Here is an 18,261-nt window from a genome sequence, read left to right as displayed (position 1 = left end):
TGCAAGTATATTAGTTATGCATATGTTAATTTACAGTAACATGTGCTTCCTTATTTGGGGTTACTTGTATAAACTATAACTAGTGAGATTTGTTCCTTAATCATTACTCTGTGTGTGTGTGTGTGTGTGTGTGTGTGTGTGTGTGTGTGTGTGTGTGTGTGTGTGTGTGTGTGTGTGTGTGTGTGTGTGTGTGTGTGTGTGTGTGTATTTGTGTATGTGTGATTCCTACCATTAGACCCATTAGTCTTATTTAATGTGCTCTGAATTCCAGGAACACTGTTAATAATGTCATTCCTAGTAGTGCTTCAGGTACTACACAGGTGTCAGGATCGAATGTACTTTTCTGTTGGATGCCTTACTATTAAGCTGTAAGTGACATGGGAAGGGAAAGCTTCACAGCTATAATAGGGAAGATGAAAAAGGAGACAGACAGCCATGCAATCTTTTACTGCATATTGTATTAGATTTGCCTTTGAAGACTTGGGAAGCAAAGACGCTATTCCTTACAAAATAGACTCGAACACATTTGAAGAAAAGATTGTGCTGACTTTCCAAAGTAAATGGTTGTTTCTTGTATTCTTATTGTTGTCTTCAGTGTTGCTTAGGACTTGTGTCCATACACTTGGTCCTTGGAAATACCAAGGCTCTCAGTTTACACTCTGTAAAAATGTTTTGGAGTTTTTGTGTAATTTGTTCGTGATTTGTATTCCCCCAAGCCCCATGAGAAAATTCCATAGGCTCTTATTTTTTTCCTGTTGTAGGATTTGAACTCAGGGCCTGGGCAGTCCCTGAGCCTCTTTGTGCTCAAGATTAGCCCTCTACCATTTCTGGTATGTGAGTGATTAATTGGAGAATGAGTATCTCACTGGGACTGTACTGCCTAGGCTGGCTTTGAACCACAATTCTCCTTAGCCTCCTGAGTAGCTAGGATCACAGGCAGGAGCTATCGGTGATTGTCCACAGAGGCTTATTTATGGGGCTTCCCAGTCCAGTCATGTACAGGTAGTAGATGTTAACATTTAGTTATGTTTATTACAGATCTTTGCTTTTATTGGAATAAAAGATTTGAGGTATAAAATGTTTCCAAAGTTCTTTCTATTCCAGGATCACTTCCCACCCTTAAGGCAATCACTGCCATTAATCTGCTGAGTACTATGTAGATTCATCTATAAACCATACATGACATTTGCCCGTGTTTTATTTTTAATTTAAATGAATGATATTCTACTGTGAATGCTATTTTCCACCATGTTTATTTTTTTCTACTCTATGTTAGATTTGGATCTGTCCTTGTTGAAATATTTATCTATTGTGTACTCATTGCTGGATATGGAGTTGTATTCCATTATATTATTATACCACACATTATCCATTGTTTAATACTTGGCCATGCGCATTGCTTGTAATTTTTTACTGCTATGAACACTGCTATAGTACACATACATGTTTCCTTGACTACTTGATGTGTGGTTACGTTGTAATTATGATAAACATACTTTGTATCATAGTTATTTAAAATTGATGTGTAATTTTTCATTCTCCTATTAATAGTAGCATCACCAAAATCTTACTTCTGTACACCATCATTAGTAGTTAGTATTTTGAGACCATATTCCTAATAAGGATTTAATCAGTAAGCCTTGATTGGGTAACAAAGAATTTGAGACAGAGTCTATGTAGCCTAAACTGGCCTCACACTTGAGAGCCTCCTCCTCTTCCTCCAGATTTCTTGGATTATAAGGACATACCACTATTCTTGGGTATGAAATATGAATAAAATTACAAATTCATGACAATTTTTTTCCTTTGGATATTTTAAGTTACATTTATCTAATTACTAATGATTGTGAGCATCTTTGCATTAGTAGCTAAATGGCATTGTTTTCATTTGTAAAATGACTTTGTTAATGTGATGTAAAAGTTAATTAGTTCCAGGTACAAAGAATATATTTAATATCAGTTGATTTTGATGGTGATTGTGATAGTGTTGGTTTCTTTTGTGTACTCTTTTTCAATTTTGTGTTATATGTGTGTATCTTTTTCTATCTTTGCCCATTTTTCCATAAGTTTTGTATATTTCCAGAAATGAAAACACAAGTGTAATTCACAAAGAGAACAAAAATACCAAATTAAAAAACATCACTGATATCATACACAGAACTCATAGATTTTTCTGTCTGCCATTGTCATTCTTATCCTCATCTTAACATGATTAAAATATGAATTGAAATTTAAATACCCTTTTCAGCTAATGCATTAAAAAGAATTTCTTGTTTGTAAAATCATACCATGAATTGAATATGCATGGATAAAATATGTTCAAATCTATATACATCAGCCCTCTCTTTAAAATTATTTATTTGATAATGCTGAAGTTTAAACACAGGGTCTTGTACTTGTTAGGCAGTTTATCACTTGCACCATTCCTCTCTCAGTCTTTTTTGATTTAGTATATTTTTCAAATAAGATCATGTACTTTTGCCTGGGCCTAGCTGTGGATTGTGATCTTTCTACCTATTCCTCTCAGGCCTTGGGATGATAGGCAAGTATTACCATGCATGGTCAGTGTAGGTCACAATTCTTCTGTTTGTAAAGATGTAACTAAGAGTTAAGCATTTAATTGATGAATATGACGTTAATTTTTGTTTACTCAGAATTTTTCTATAATGTAGGACAAATATAATGTAGGACAAATATTTCACATTTTCCTTATAATAAAATGCAATACAATATTTCCTCCCTACTATTCAAATTATATTCACTCAACTATATTGCTACGACTAAAGAAAATTATAAATTTTAGATAATTTTTGACACTTTCTGTAACTAGTAGTTTATGTATGACCATGAGATATGAGTATTTCAGTCCTAACTGCTTCTGTATGCTCATGATAGGTGAAAATACAGACATTTAGCAAATATTTTCTGAATGAATAAATTGATGGATGATTATCATTGATTTTGACACTTAAGAATCTATCTCACCAGAAGTTTTAGATAAGCTAAAGTAGTTATATAAAAATACTATCATCATTAAGGCTAGTTGTAGCTATGTAAATCTTCAAGTATTCTCATTTAAAATATCTTAATATTTTCTAGGAATGATGAACATCTTGCCACATGTGCTATGCATCCACTAGGATAGCTGAAATTAGTAGAATTAATACGGGATTCTTGGTAATTGACTAAATTGACTAAATTAGATTGAGGAAAGTGTATGACTCTGTTTATTTATGCTGATTGGCATCCCTCCATTTTAAAGGAACAGATTTATGGCAAAATTGCTTGTAAAATCCATGTATTGAAGAAAATAAAAGAATACTCGGTAGACATTTTATATTAGATAATGAGTATCTTGACGTGAACATATCTTTAACAATAATACAAGTGTTGTTATTATTCCCATCATTATATTCTTACTACCCATATTTTATAATGTTTCATTATTATTCTGTCGATTAGCAGTGTTATTTTAAGCACTCTAATTAATTGAATCCATTGGATTCAGACTCAGATGCAATATAAGTTTTCATTTGCTGAGGAGATCACATTTATCCAGAGGCTGTACTGTGAACCTGTGGACTTTAGAGCAATTAATAACAAAGTCAGTTCTTGGAGGTTTTTATACAAAAGTCAAATCAATATAATTTCAAGTAATTATAGATATGTTATAATTTATTTATTTTCAGTTTTCTAAGACTTAGAAAACAGAGAGAAAAGTTATTTAAGTACAAGCAACATATTGGGGTAACTGTGAACACCAATGATTTTTAACTTAAGAAGCCTTGAATAGGATTAGGATATTTGACTTCTCAATACTATTTGAATTCTATGTTGAAAACAAACTTTACAACAACTTTGGCAGTTGGGTGGTGGGGGTTAGTTGTGGAGGTGGGAGGGAAGAGATGGTAGGGAAAAAACAAAGGAGGACAGTATGTTGACAAAGAACTTTACAACTTTGGAAGCAGGGAAAGGGGTGGAGGTGATGAGGAGGTAGGGAAGGAAAGAATGGTAGGAGGGTGTAACAATGCTTGATATGAAACTACTAATTACCTTGCTCATGTAATGGTAACCCCTCTGTACAGTATTTTTACAATAAAAAATGTACAAAAAAAGAAATAAAAGTGGAGCTCAAAACTACCCACAAGCTCTTATTTCCTACCTTTGGGGAGATGTCAAAAAGTCTGGCTGCGTCTCTAAAGATGTTGCCCAGTTTGAAGAAGTTATAAAAGAGGAGATCTTCCCCCTCACTAACCCAGGATAGCTTTTGTTGTTCTGTGAGAGGAAGACATTGAGGAGCCCCATTTAAGGTGACATGGCAGACAGAGAAATACCAAGGTCCAAATGGAATGAGGAAGTGATTCAGGTCTGGGAAGTGGGCCAGATGAAACACAGATATGAAAACCAGGAGCCATTCTCACATGTGAAATTATACCTTGGTGCAAGAAATTGATTCCCAGAGAATGACAAACCAAAAGTAGTGTAACCAAAGGCAAAACCCCCACTCCTAGCCCTGTTTGTGTGAAGCTCCACCCCTTTGTCTGACCAGCTACCTGCCTGCTGTGTCTCTCTTGACTATTGTCCTAATAAACTTTATTTCTCCTAAAAAATATGTTTTAAAAATAGGAAGCCATCCAAAATACTAGCCACTGGTGAATTGCCAGAAATAATGGCAAAAACATGATTGTTTTAAAACCCCTGCCTATTAAGGAACTATTTTAAACATGATATACTATAGTAATTCTCAAAACAGCACAGCTCAGACATTAAATTCTGATTGCCTTTTGATCCTAGAATGTATGCCAAGTTATATAATACAAGGAAAATATGCTAAGATTTTTTTAATGCTGTGAACTTTATTTGAGACATCTAATTTTAATTTTAAACCATTTTTTCCAATTAAAAATGGGAGAGTTCCAACTATATTTTAATGGAAAATATGATAATGAATGAACTCACACTAATGACTCATGTATGCCTGTATCATCCAGGAGACTGTTGTTTTACAGAACAATTTTTATATATCCTTCATGGTACAGCATTGTAGTTTTCTGAAGTTGAATTTAGGGCAAATTGAGAGATCAAAACAATTTTCTTGACTTGTTCCTTTTACTGAATTAATTTTTCTAAATACTTCTAGACATACTGCTAGTATGATTCACACATTTCATTTTAATAGACAAAAGAAATGGTTATTGAATTGTCATGTAATTCTTTATAAAGTTGTTTTAAGTTGACTGTGCCTTAAAAGTTAGACTAAGCTAAAATGTTGATTATTGCTTCAGAAGGCCTTTCTGCCCTTTGAAATATCCTTTGTGGAATATTTTCTGAAGATTCAAAAAGAAATAGGTTAAACGTAATTTTTCTTCCAGTGTTAGCAATAACTGTACATTCAGTCAACATGACAAACTACTTGATACTTTTAATAAGAACCATAATTTTCAAGTGTAATTATTATGTTTTTTACTCAGAGATTGTATATAAATTCAGACTTGTCACTCTGTTAAAAATTTAAGAACTCTTAAAACTTGTTATTTACATATCTGTTCTTTCTCTACTATACTAATTTAATTCTCTTTATTTTACACTATTAAAGCAAAGAGAATCTTAATAGGCTTACAATATTTTCATGTATCTTATAATATACTATGAACGTTTCCCTGATGGTAATATCCAAGAATAAGATAACAACCAAAAATAAAACAAAACAGAAACCCAGAAAATCTCATCTAAGAATATGTGGAGATTTTACTCTAAAAAAACAACAATAACAATTTATTTGTGTTATACTTCATAATAGTATCATTGTCTCAGAATGTAGTGATAATTGTAACACTCATTAGAGAAAGCAGCATGGTTATAGACATATGAATTGGTGATGAAATTGAGCAGGATTATTGTTGGGACAAGAGCCATTGGAATGTAAGTGTTGGCTTTCCATTTCTCTCTTGAATTGATTATTCCATTATCTACAAACCTTATTTTACTTTGGAATAGGTCAACTGATGAGCACCATCAGTGATAACTACAGAATTGAGACACATGATTCATTTTCATAACAGACAACCACATTGATTTTTGGTTCTATTTTTTTAAGAGAGCAGAAGTGTACTCCTTACCTTATTATGTAACTATAACCCCCTTTTACAGCATCTTTACAATAAAATAAATTTTAAAAAAAGAACAGGCAGATGGTTACTATGTAGTAGCTTGACCCATACTTGCTGACAGGGCAACTACTGGTAGTACCAGTATTTTGAACTATTTGGAGTGAGAGGGTAACCGTGTAATGAAAGTAATGGTAAGTCTTTTGTTCTAAAAAAGTCAGTAACATCTTTAAAATAATACAAGAGACCAAGCTAACATACTGAAAATACCATATCATTGAATTTCTCCAATTATGTATATGTAAATGACTGCTTCATAGCTGTTCTTCAAAGCAGATTCAGCAAGGATTTTTCTTTTTTCTTTTTAATTTTTTTATTGTGAAAATACCATACAGAGGGGTTACAATTACATGGGCAAGGTAATGAGTACATTTCTTATCAAGCATTGTTGCCTCCTCCTTTGTTTCCCCTTACCATCACTGCCATCTCATCTCCCCTGTGTCGCCCCCCACCCCACCGCCAAAGTTGTAAAGTTCATTTTTCTACATAATGTCTTGTACATCTCATTGTTGCAATGGGTCCACCTGTATCCCTAGTCAGGGGTTATACCGTGGGGGACGGACATACAAAAGAGTAGGGATTTTTCTATGGAAACCTCTTTAGTGTTGGTTATCTTAGGTACTTTAAAGCAAGTTCATTGAATGAAATAAATGTCTCAATTTTAGCATATTTTAGGAGAAATGCATGTCTTCCCTATTTCCTCAATTAGTACATATTAGTGAGATTTTGCTGTACATTTAATTCCAGCACTGCTGTAGGTACCTGTAAAGAAGTAATTAATGTTGTACGTTAGGCAGCAATTGATTTTGTGTTTTATTTGGCTTAACTTTTCTAGTTAAGTCCTGATATTTAATTTGTAGGGAAACCTCTAAGCAGTTCTATATTTTTATGTTTATTCTCTGAATTAATGAAATAAACACATATATTGATTTCAGAATGAGCTTTATTAATGTAGTTAATATACCTTACTAATGTTATTTCATGTATTTGGATTAATACCATAATTGTTTATGATTCAATGTTTTTTTTTCAGTTTCCAAAAGTGCAGAAGCTTCAGAAGAAAAGAAGGCTGTGCCTATAAAGAAGAAAATGAAAGAATTGAGGATTCTGGATACCAAAACAGCCCAGAATCTATGTATGTAAAATGTTCTGCATTTACTATTTCTCATAGTGATAATGTTGTTAGTGGCTGTTGAATGCAAGTTAAAAGTGTGTAACTTATTTCCACAGTGAGTCTTCTAGCAACAATATTCTGTATAAATATGTTTTGAGTTATGTTTTATTACAGGCATTTTGGCAAAATTATAATTTCAGCTTTGGTCAGTTTAGATGGATAAAACTTTTGAAAAATACTGTTACTAATGAAACATACAGCAGAGTTGAAGGAAAAATGTTAATTTTTTCCCTTCTGACTAGAGTACTCCCTAGTCAACCTCTGCAAGTCTTTTCATTGCTATTTTGTTATGTTTGAAGTGTTCGTGATGCAATCAGAGAAATTAACTGCAACAAATTAAAACTGATTACTGAACTAGTCATCCATTAATTATGACTTTTCTAAAATAGCTGAATAGTTAATCTGACCTTCTACATCTATGTTGTACTTTGACATATTTTCCCCTATGCATTAAATTTAGAAGTTTATGACAATAGAGTAGACTGTTAAGATTCTAAGGACACCAAAACATGATACATGAGAAACTTCAAAACATCAAGTATTTCTAATTGTAGAAGATTTTTTTTTGTAATAGAGTGTGCTATAGAGAATCAGATTCAAAATCTCATCAATTTCCTTTCACTAGGAATGTAGTCAAAGACAGGTTCTGGTCATCCCTATATTCCTAGCTACTCAGGAGGCTAAGATCCAAGGATCATAGTTCAAAGCCAGCATAGGCAGGAAACTCGATGCGACTCTTACCTATAATTAACCACCAATAAATAAATAAATAAACAGCAATGGAGCTTATGTGCTAACCTTTGAAGATAAAAGGTCATGGACGGCACACAGGCTGAGAGCTCAAGCCCTAGCACTGGCAGCTGCAAACCCTTTTCCCCCACAAAAAAAGAAGAAATAAATATAATACCTTTAGTGAATTTGTACATTGCTTACCTGATAATACATTTTCTTTATAAAGTTAAGGATCATGATTTTTTCCACTGAAAACACAATATGATCTTTATTGCTGGTTTATATCTGTCAACATAATTTGATGTGGAGATCTTTGATTTTTCTATCTAGGTAATTCTTTTTTCATTGTTGAAGGTTCATTTTTCTTTTGGTACCAGTGAAATCATGCAGATATTTTCATGGAAATATAATTCACTTCTAATATCTTCAAGAAAAGAGCACATGTATATTCTTTAAATAAAGCATATTTAATGGGAAATTAATATGGGATAGTTTGTTGATAAATACTTCCTAAGTACATGTGAGCTATTCTAAGTATAATTTGTTCAGTTATTCCACAATGACATAAAATATACCTGAGTAAATGTTGACAGGAAATATTGATTTAGTATATACCACAAAACTATACATAATAGGACATCATATGAATGTCAGCAGTAATGCAGAGCACACTAATGATTCAGACACTTAGGATTTGTCATATTTCTATAAGTTTGTATTCTATAAAATAAGAACCAGATATTTATTAGGACTTAATTTTTGATCCTGCTCTATTTTTAGTATGATCACCTTTTTTTTTAAAGCAATTTTCCTGGGATCATATCGTATGCCATATGAAGACATAAAAAACATTATTCTGGAGGTTAATGAAGACATGCTGAGTGAGGCTTTAATTCAGGTAAGTTGGATAACTTTTTAAATTATTTTCTCAGCTATTTTTAAATTGCTATTTTCTCATTGGGGTTGATAGAAAATACTCTTCAATATTTGGATAATAGAATCTGCAATGATTACTTTTATTTTAATAGGATGACTCAATATCTGGGTTCTAATTCTTTTTCTTTCTCATTAATAAGCTAATATTCTTTAAAATATAAGTAGATGTATCAGTCCCTATCATTCACTGTACGTGAAAGTACATTTATTTTATCATCAAAATGCACCATTATGTAGCTATTGCTATTACCTTATTATTAGTGTAAAAGCTAAGTGGTCAAAAGTTAAAAAGCTCATTCAAGATTTTTTTTCTTGGTCTAGGAGCTTGAATTTAGGGCCTGGACACTGTCCTTGAGTTTTTTGCTTAAGGCTTATCCTATACACTTTGGGCTACAGCTCCATTTCTGGCTTTTAGGTGTTTAATTGGAGAGAGAGTCCCAGACATTTTCCTGCTGGTGCTAGATTCGAGCTACGATCCTCAATTCTCAGCCTTCTGAATAGCAGGATTTTATACCTGAATCAGCAGTGCCTAGATTACAGTAAACTGTGTTATGTGCTTAATTTATTCTGGGGATTGTGTTAAACACTATTTGTATTATATAAAATTTTTAATGAATTCTATAGTAATCAGCGTAAGATAAGCACTAATAGATCTAATACATTTTCTTTTTTTTGTTGTTTGTGTGTTTGGTCCATCATGGGATTTGAACTCAGGGCCTGGGTGCTGTCCCTGAGCTCATTTTTCCCAAGTCTAGTGGTCTACCACTTTGAGCCACAGCACCACCTCTGGTTATCTGGTGGTTGATTGGATATAAGAATCTCATGGAGAGGGGAAGGGGAAAAAACAAATCGTTTAAATAGGGATACAGGTGGACCCATTGCAACAATGAGATGTACAAGTCGTTATGTCGAAAAATGAACTTTACAACTTTGGTGCGGGGGTGGGGGTGGGGATGGGGGGGCGGGGGAGGATGGGAAGGGATGGGAATGGGAAACAAAGGAGGGGGCTACAATGCTTGATAAGAAATGTATTCACTATCTTGCCCATGTAATTGTAACCCCTCTGTACAGTATTTTCACAATAAAAAAAAAAAAAAAGAATCTCATGGACTTTCCAGTCCAGGCTGCCTTTGAATGTGATCCTCAGATCTTAGGCTTCTGAGTAGCTAGGATTACAGGCATGAGCCACAACACTCAGCATATGTGTATGTGTATATATTTATTTATTTATTTATTTATTTATTACACAAAAAGAACTGAGGCTTAGAGATTTTTCCAGGGTCCCCTAGCTTATAAGTTGTACAGTAGAGACTGGAATTCAAAACAAGAACTATCATGACTCAATCCATTATATTTTTTGTTCCCCTCTTCTTATAGTGTTTTGCTCATCAAAATTACATTATTGTTAATACTGTACCAGTTCTTCGTAGAATTCATTTTCTCTATCTCTCTCTCTCTCTCTCTCTCTCTCCCTCTCTCTCTCTCTCTCTCTCTCTCTCTCTCTCTCTATCTATCTATCTATCTATCTCCATCCATCCATTTATACTTATATATATGTGCATATTTGGTACCTACCCACACACAGGCGGGTCTACATGTGCGCGTGTGCGTGTGCACACACACACACACAAACACACACACACAGGTAGATAGATATGTGTGTGTGTATCATCATATAAAACTCTGTGTCTGTCTCTTTCTTGTTTAAATTTTATAACATAGAACTCCAAATTAATTGAAGGACATATTATTATAATTTTGTTTTGCTATTGTTATTGTTGTATTTGTTTTTCTTTTCTGAGATAAGGTCTACTGATCTCTTCTATATAACCAAATTATGGTAAGATTTTGAAGAATTAATCCATGTTGGCATTATTTTGTCCATTATATTTCAATAGCTTTTCCTTGATGCCTTGGTAAATAAAATCAAATTTGAATGTGCTGAGTGGTTCTATGATATTTACTTCTCTGTAACAATTTAAGAAACATTTCTTATTTTTAAAGGTATAATTTCATCTCTTCAGGGAATACTATAACTGAGATTCGTATTTATTGAATACATCATATGCTGCCATTTGTTAAGGTGTATGTATTGAAACATTACCTGGGATTTTTTTGTACTTCACTTTATTTTTATGGCATAGACAATGTCTATTGACTTCTTTTTAAATTGGGAAGCCTAGTGCAGTTCGGAGGAATGAATTACTTCAAGTTTGAATAAGTCAGTAATTATGTATAAATTCTTGACAGTATTTGTTTAATATCAAAAGTTTTACCATGAAAACAGCTACAGTTAAATCATGTTATCCTAAAATTTAGATTATAGTACAGTTTGGTGATTGTGTTCTAATAATACAAAGCAGCAGATTCTGTGTGTCTTTTCTACTTATAGTGTATGTATTGATATACTCCTGTCTCATTCCTTCCTATTTTCTAGACCATATTGTTAAATCTTTATCCTTTTTTTCTTTTTCCTATAAGTGTATGCATATATAAGATTTTTGTTATTGTTGTTGTGGTCATTGTCATTATGTTTTTGCTCACTTTTTTGGTATCTTTGGGCTTGAACATAGCATTTGGACATTGTATCTGATCTTCATGTGCTCACAGATAGTGAACCACAACTCCACATCTGGCTTTTGGTATTTAGTTGGAAATAAGGCTCTCAGGGACTTTGCTGTGGGGGCTGATTTTGAATCATGATCCTCAGATCATAGCCTCTTGAATAGCTAGGATTACAGGCCTGAGTCATTAGCAACTGGCTTTGCCCCATTAATTTTTGTGCCTTCTGTTTTTCCCATGTTTTCTACATGATCTGACTCTTTTAAAAGTCAACCTGCTTTCTTTTGTAGTGCCAGATACTCTAAAAACTTTTCTCATTCCTCACTCTATTCAATCAAAAGTTATTTTTGTAATCTGCTTATAAGAAAGCAAAACACTTTAATATGTAATATAATCTATATAATTACAATAGGGTCACTTGGGTATGAGTCATAAATTATAAGTCAATGAGTTATTCAAGTTGACAGTGAATATTTAGACAGGTAAAGTGTCTCTGGTCTCTTGGTCAAGGAAAATGCCCCTTCACTGTAAACTATTGTATGATCTTTTCATCCCCTAAAGAAGACTGCTTTGCTCATGTAAGAGAAAAGACTATAATCACAAGCATTTCTTTCACCCTCTTATACCAGGAATGTTTGCTTCATTGAGGCAAAAGTAACATCTATTTGCCATTCATATGAGCTGTTTACCATTTGTGTCTAATTACCATGTAGCACATCGATAATGCATTGCATTAAATATGTATCATCAGATTAACTTTGTTGTAAGTTGTGCTTGATTACAGTGCTAAACTCCAACCATGCATAATCATAGTTTGTTTTTCATGTAACATTGTTGTCTTCTCATGATAAATACAACAAAAAACAATGAAGTATACATTAGTTTCCAGGGATTGAATTAACACCAGTATTATTTCCTTGATTATGTGCCAATATATTCTTCCTTACAAGACAATGAATAGATTTTAGTTACTTGAATGGATAAATGCCTTACTAAAAAAAATAAATAAAACTACTTTTATTTAATCAACAAGATGAAGCTCAAATGTTATGGTTATTAATAAAAGTACTAATATCTCTGTTTTTTGAAGTGGTCAAATTTAAGATAGAAGCTGGGTGTCACCAAGTGGAAGAAACTGAAATATCCTAAAATTCTTAAGTAACACATAGAAACATTTAAAAGTACAGTGTATCTGAGGTTGTTGAGGAGCTTTTAATATATGCAATTATGAGTTACTTCCAAATAATGTGTACTCAATTTAGGTGATTGTTAGAATCATTTTTCCAGCTTTGAAAAGCTGCTTGTGTGTAATTTACCTTGATTTCTATAAAACTAGTGAATTCTAAGATAGCGTTAGGATAAAAATAATTTGAAAAAAATTTACATATAAAAGTTTACAAAGAAATGAAATTAGTAGTTACAAAAGAGTGATTCAGAGGTAAATCATCTTTTTTGAGATATTTAGTGTATTGGAATGGTTAGTAAGTACAGAAAAAATATCATTTTGTTAGGGAATGTATGTTCAAACTTCTGAGGCATGTGTGAAAATTACATGATCCACATAGCATGTAGAGTATCATTATTGCAGAACCACTTTTATAGATGTTATAGAAAAGAGTTGATAGCTATGAGTTCAAAGTCCTATTCTTGAATATATAAAAAATAACATCTTTATTTTAATTTACTCCTAATTAGTATTTAGTATTTCACTTAAAGTTATAGGCAGCAGACTAAAGTAGTATTAATCATACTTCTAAATCTGACACTAATAGGAATAATAAATATTTTCATATCATATTCTGATTCTGGCAGATTTCTTGACACATTGTTTATACTCAATACTACTTCAGAAGTAAAGTACTTATTAGGTCTGCCACTAGATCTTACTCTTTTAATTCTTTAATCAAGAAGCAAATGTATTATTGTATCATGGTTTATTTTTGTAAATACATTTATAACTGTTTTAATGTAATTAGTTTCCTTTTTTTTTTATTTTTTATTTTTTTTTTGGGTCCGGTCGTGGGGCCTGAACTCTGGGCCTGGGCGCTGTCCCTCAGCTCTTCAGCTCAAGGCTAGGGCTCTACCACTTGAGCCACAGCGCCACTTCCGGCTTTTTTCTTTTTGCTTATGTGGTGCTGAGGAATCGAACCCAGGGCCTCAGGCATGCAAGGCGAGTGCTCTACCACTGAGCCACCTTCCCAGCCCTAATTAGTTTCCTTTTTACCTTATGTATTTTATTCTATTTCAAGAAGGGATGTGAAAGACAAAGTGCTTTCTGGCACTAAAAAGGAGCCTTAGCTCAGATTGGGCTCTTCCTTAAGTGGGTTTTCTAGAACAAACTTAAAGTGGGCTTTGAAGTTTTATTAGGATTAAGAAACTGATAGGGTGGACAAAGACTTGCAGTATATAAAGATTGATATCTTTATTATTCTTAGTAAGTTCAGTTATGTGGAGAGGTTATGAGAAGAATATAAATGATGATGAGTATATTGGTCCAGATCATAGTGTAGAGACAAAGTGGTCACAACCTAGTGACTTATTGACAGTCTCTTTTTCTCTCAAATGCACTTTATTTGTTCTTTGTAGTGCTTAAATGTTGGAATTGTAATGTCACACACTTTGCAATTTGCCACTTACTTTACTACTTCCTAATGCATTGAGTTGTCTCAAGCTGACTCATTTCTCCTGTAAGCTTCAATCTTTGTGAATGTGGTAGACTACTTGTATGTCAAGCAATTAAGTTTGAGTATGGTCAGACTGTGTTTGGAACATTGCAAAACTTAGAGTATCCATAATGTGGCCAGATGTCAACAGAGTAGATAATTGGGAGATAATAATTTCAAGTATAAAGCATAATGAAGATCTAAAATATGTCAAATGTAGGGAAAAGGGAGATGTAGGTGGCTAAGAATGTTAAAAATATTTTTTTTTAATCCCTGTGGTAGAGAAACTTGAGTGGATCACTGATAAAGAAGTAAGAAAGGAGAGAAAAGAAAATTAGAAGACTTAAGTTTTGCAGGTGTTACCTGAAAAATGGTTTGGAAGTCAGAAAAGAGGTCAGAATTGAAAACAGTGATGATTGGAGTTATTTATAAAGAGGTTCTTATTGGACAATGAGGACCATGGACATTTTTCAGGCTCCTATTGAGAAACATTGACAAATGCAATGCCAATGACTATATTTCTCCAGATCACACACCTTGCAGGCACCAGATCAGTGCAAAAGGAGACATCTCAGGCCAGAAGGCAGTAGAGGAAAGTTATTTTCTTTAACTGATTCATAAATTCATGACAGTGATACAAATCATTGGAATGCCATGTAATGTTTTCATAGAAATGAACATTCTAAAACATTTAAATTGGCTTAACCCTATCCTCCTTTATCATTTGTCTATGGAGTAAATTCTAAATGTTTACCTTTAGCATTTTTGAAACCTACAGTTTGTTGTTTTTAAGTTACCCTATAATGCAGTGTTATCTCTTTAAATTGCACTGTCATTTAAGTAGTATTGTTTTATTCCTTCTTTCTTAATAAAATCTCCATTATAAAACAAACACATATTTTTAAAACAAATGATCTATTTATCTAACTAATGATCTATTTATCTCTGGACCCTTGTTCTCTGCTTACTACAGTTTTCTTCATGTTTTAAAAAGTATCATATGTTAGTTGTATATGAAGATTTCATTACAATATTTCCATGTATGAATACAATATATCCAAATCAACCTCATCACCTACCATGACTGTCCCTCATTTATTTCTCCCTCTTCTTAAAATAATTTCAACAAGTTTCATTGCTCTATTTCCTTTCATGCATCTAAAGTACTTTAACCATATTCACAGTACTTTACTCTCTCCATTTGCTGTCTCCCTTTTCCCTGGTAACCTCCTTCCAACATAGCCTGTTCTTCACTGTCCTATCATTCATTTTCAAATATAGTTACAGTGTTTTACTTTGATATCTCTCTCATGACTATATTATGCTTTATTTAGATTAACTCCCTCCTTTGCTATCTCTTTGTCACCCAATCTCTATTGGTGACAGCTTTCAGTGAGTTTCTTTATGCCATCTCCAAACATTTTAAAGGGACAAATGCATTCGTACTGCTTTCTTCCCATTTGCTGTGGTTTCTGTAATTTTCCTTCATTCTATTCTTTTGCATTCTTCCACCCTTCCTACTTTCCCTTCACTTAATAATAATATTATTATTATTACCACCACCACCACCACCACTACTACTACTATTACTATTATTATATAAAATGCCCAAATTGTCCTCAGTAAATAGTATAGCTCCTTCAGACCCAGAAACCACACAGATACCTTCTCTATGGTTGATAAATCTCTCTATGGTAATATTCTAGCTTGTCTCCTCCACCAAAGTTTTACATATCCTGTCTGTGTTACTTTTCTGAACTCTACTTGATTATTTATTACTGTACTGAATGCACTATGTAGAATCTACAGGTTCCCATATACTTATGCTTTCCTATTTGTAATTTTAAATCTCAAAACAGATGATGTGATTGATGGAACTCATTCTTGAATACTGACAAAGTGATTAGAGTGAAGCAAAGGTCATCTCATCCATTCCCCCATTCCAGACAATGCTATACCTTTGTCATCAAAGATAGATAGTTATCTATTGATTGTGCAGGGGAAAAAATTCTTCAACTTCCCTCAATTAACCCGTTCTAAAGTATAATTACTCTTGTAGTCAGGAAGTTCATGCATGTATAATAGTAGAGCTTGTTTTTGTCTCCTCAATCCATCTTTGTAATCATTGATCTATTTACGTGGCTATCGACAATCTGTATTTTATGCAGGCTTGTAGGACTGCATGTGTTTGTGCACTTTTCAATGGTTGATGACCATAGAAGACAACAAGTATATTAATTAAAGTTATAATAGCATTAGTGTTATAGAATTTGAAAACATTTTTTCTTAAATAACAACTTGCCTTTACCATGTTCATTTTCATAATTATTTAGGGAAAATGAAACATTAACAATGACAGGAACCTCTTATTTCTCATCACAATGGAGTAAGTCATTATTTTATGACATGCTATTGCAATCTGAAAATACTTTGATCGATGAGCTTGTATTCTTTATTCATCTTTTATTTCTAACAGAATTGTTGAGTGCTTATTTTAGGGAGTGTTTGGATGATTTTTTTTTAAATTTTGTTATCTTTTGTACATTGACTCAGGTTTTCTCTGACATTTGTTTGCTCATTTAAATCTATTTTTTAAGTCAGACATATTTTAAGAAACTTTTTAACTGCATATTTTCAATGTCTTCTTTGTCTGTTGCAGAGTAATACCAGTATTTCATTTATCACTTTGATTTGTCAACCTCACTGATTATTAGTTTACCAATAAAGTAATTGTAGACCAAACTAATTAAATTTCTTGTAGTAATTAATTTTTTTAAAAATGGAAATATAGTTTTCACCCAGGGCTTTGCAAATATATCACTAGATTCAGGGTTTAAGTACTGATTGAAATCTATATTTATCAAATACAATGAACGAAGCCTGTTTATATTTTAAGTCAGAACAGTGCTTTTCAAAAAATCTAATTAGGCAAGACGTAGCCTCAAGATCAGAAAAAATGTTTTTTGTTTTTGTTTTTGCTTTTTTGTAGATTTAAGTCCTGGTGAAAATTCTTTTAAATTCTGGTTCTTTCATCCTATGAACACATTGGACCTAATGAACTGAGGTGATGTTAGAGTTGTTGAGGATTCCTTGCTATTGCAGAACTTAGAAAATGTCTTTTCTTTGTTTTTAAGTAAACTTCTAGAACTGTAAACTAGGAAATGAGATACAAGGCTAATTGTTACCCATTCCTACTCTAACATGAACTCTGAGTCTACTTCTCACTAGAAAACAATATTTCCCAGGCAATAGATATGAGGTAGAAAAGACAGTCACTGAAGATCTTGATATAATTCATGACAGAGACAGAAAACAATGCCTTTTTCCCTACTATATTATTTCTCATTTTAAATATATATACATTTTCTTAAAGGGCACAATTGTTGATTAGACATAGATTGAATAATTTATAAGCCTTTGCACTATCACTTTCTCTATGTTATATGTGAATGAGATAAATGAAAACGTTTCATATACATTAATTTTCACATATCTTATGCTTCCTACAAGTTCCATTTATAACTCCATATTTTCAGTGCCAGCAAAAATGTACCTAATACTAATCTAATCTATTAAAAACATAAATCAACTACAATATAATGTAACCTAATATTCATGCTATACCATACTTCCACATAATTATAACATAATAGCAGCTGAAATAACCTCTTCAAAACTATTTTTAGAGAGAAGAAAATATATTCAGGAGATTTTATGCTCTTATAAAAGCTCTGCAGTAGCTAGAGACTTATTGTCCTACATATTTTTGTCCTATGTATTGTCCTTTTGAATATCTCAGTAATCACACAATAACTACATTTAAAAATGTTTGATGGCCGAGCACCAGTAGCTGTGGACGTTGAAGAGGCTGAGATCTGAGTATTACAATTCAAAGCCTGGGCCGGAAAGTCTGAGACTCTTATCTCCAATTAACCATGACAAAACTGGAAGTGGCACTGTGGCTCAAAATGGTAGAGTACTAGCCTTGAGCAAAAAAGCTCAGGGACAGTACAGAGTCCCTGAGTTC

General features: G+C 32.9%; 1 protein-coding gene across 4 annotated transcripts in view; it reads left to right on the top strand.

Annotated features, from left to right (window-relative positions):
- The window catches only part of Diaph2 (diaphanous related formin 2), an 812,745-nt gene that overhangs the window by 325,085 nt on the left and 469,399 nt on the right, over positions 1-18,261 (top strand). For all 4 annotated transcript variants that reach the window (XM_070040099.1, XM_070040098.1, XM_070040100.1 and 1 more), the window contains 2 exons: positions 7,201-7,302; positions 8,877-8,971. In XM_070040099.1, coding sequence (XP_069896200.1) covers positions 7,201-7,302; positions 8,877-8,971 — 197 coding nt within the window. The remainder of the gene's footprint in view (positions 1-7,200; positions 7,303-8,876; positions 8,972-18,261) is intronic.

The sequence above is a fragment of the Dipodomys merriami genome, unplaced genomic scaffold (genome assembly GCF_024711535.1).
Source record: "Dipodomys merriami isolate MVZ:Mamm:240054 unplaced genomic scaffold, mDipMer1.0.p SCAF_3, whole genome shotgun sequence".
Classification (NCBI taxonomy): Eukaryota; Metazoa; Chordata; class Mammalia; order Rodentia; family Heteromyidae; genus Dipodomys; species Dipodomys merriami.
Note: the sequence above shows the minus strand (reverse complement) of the source record. Positions and strands in the feature narration are given on the sequence as shown.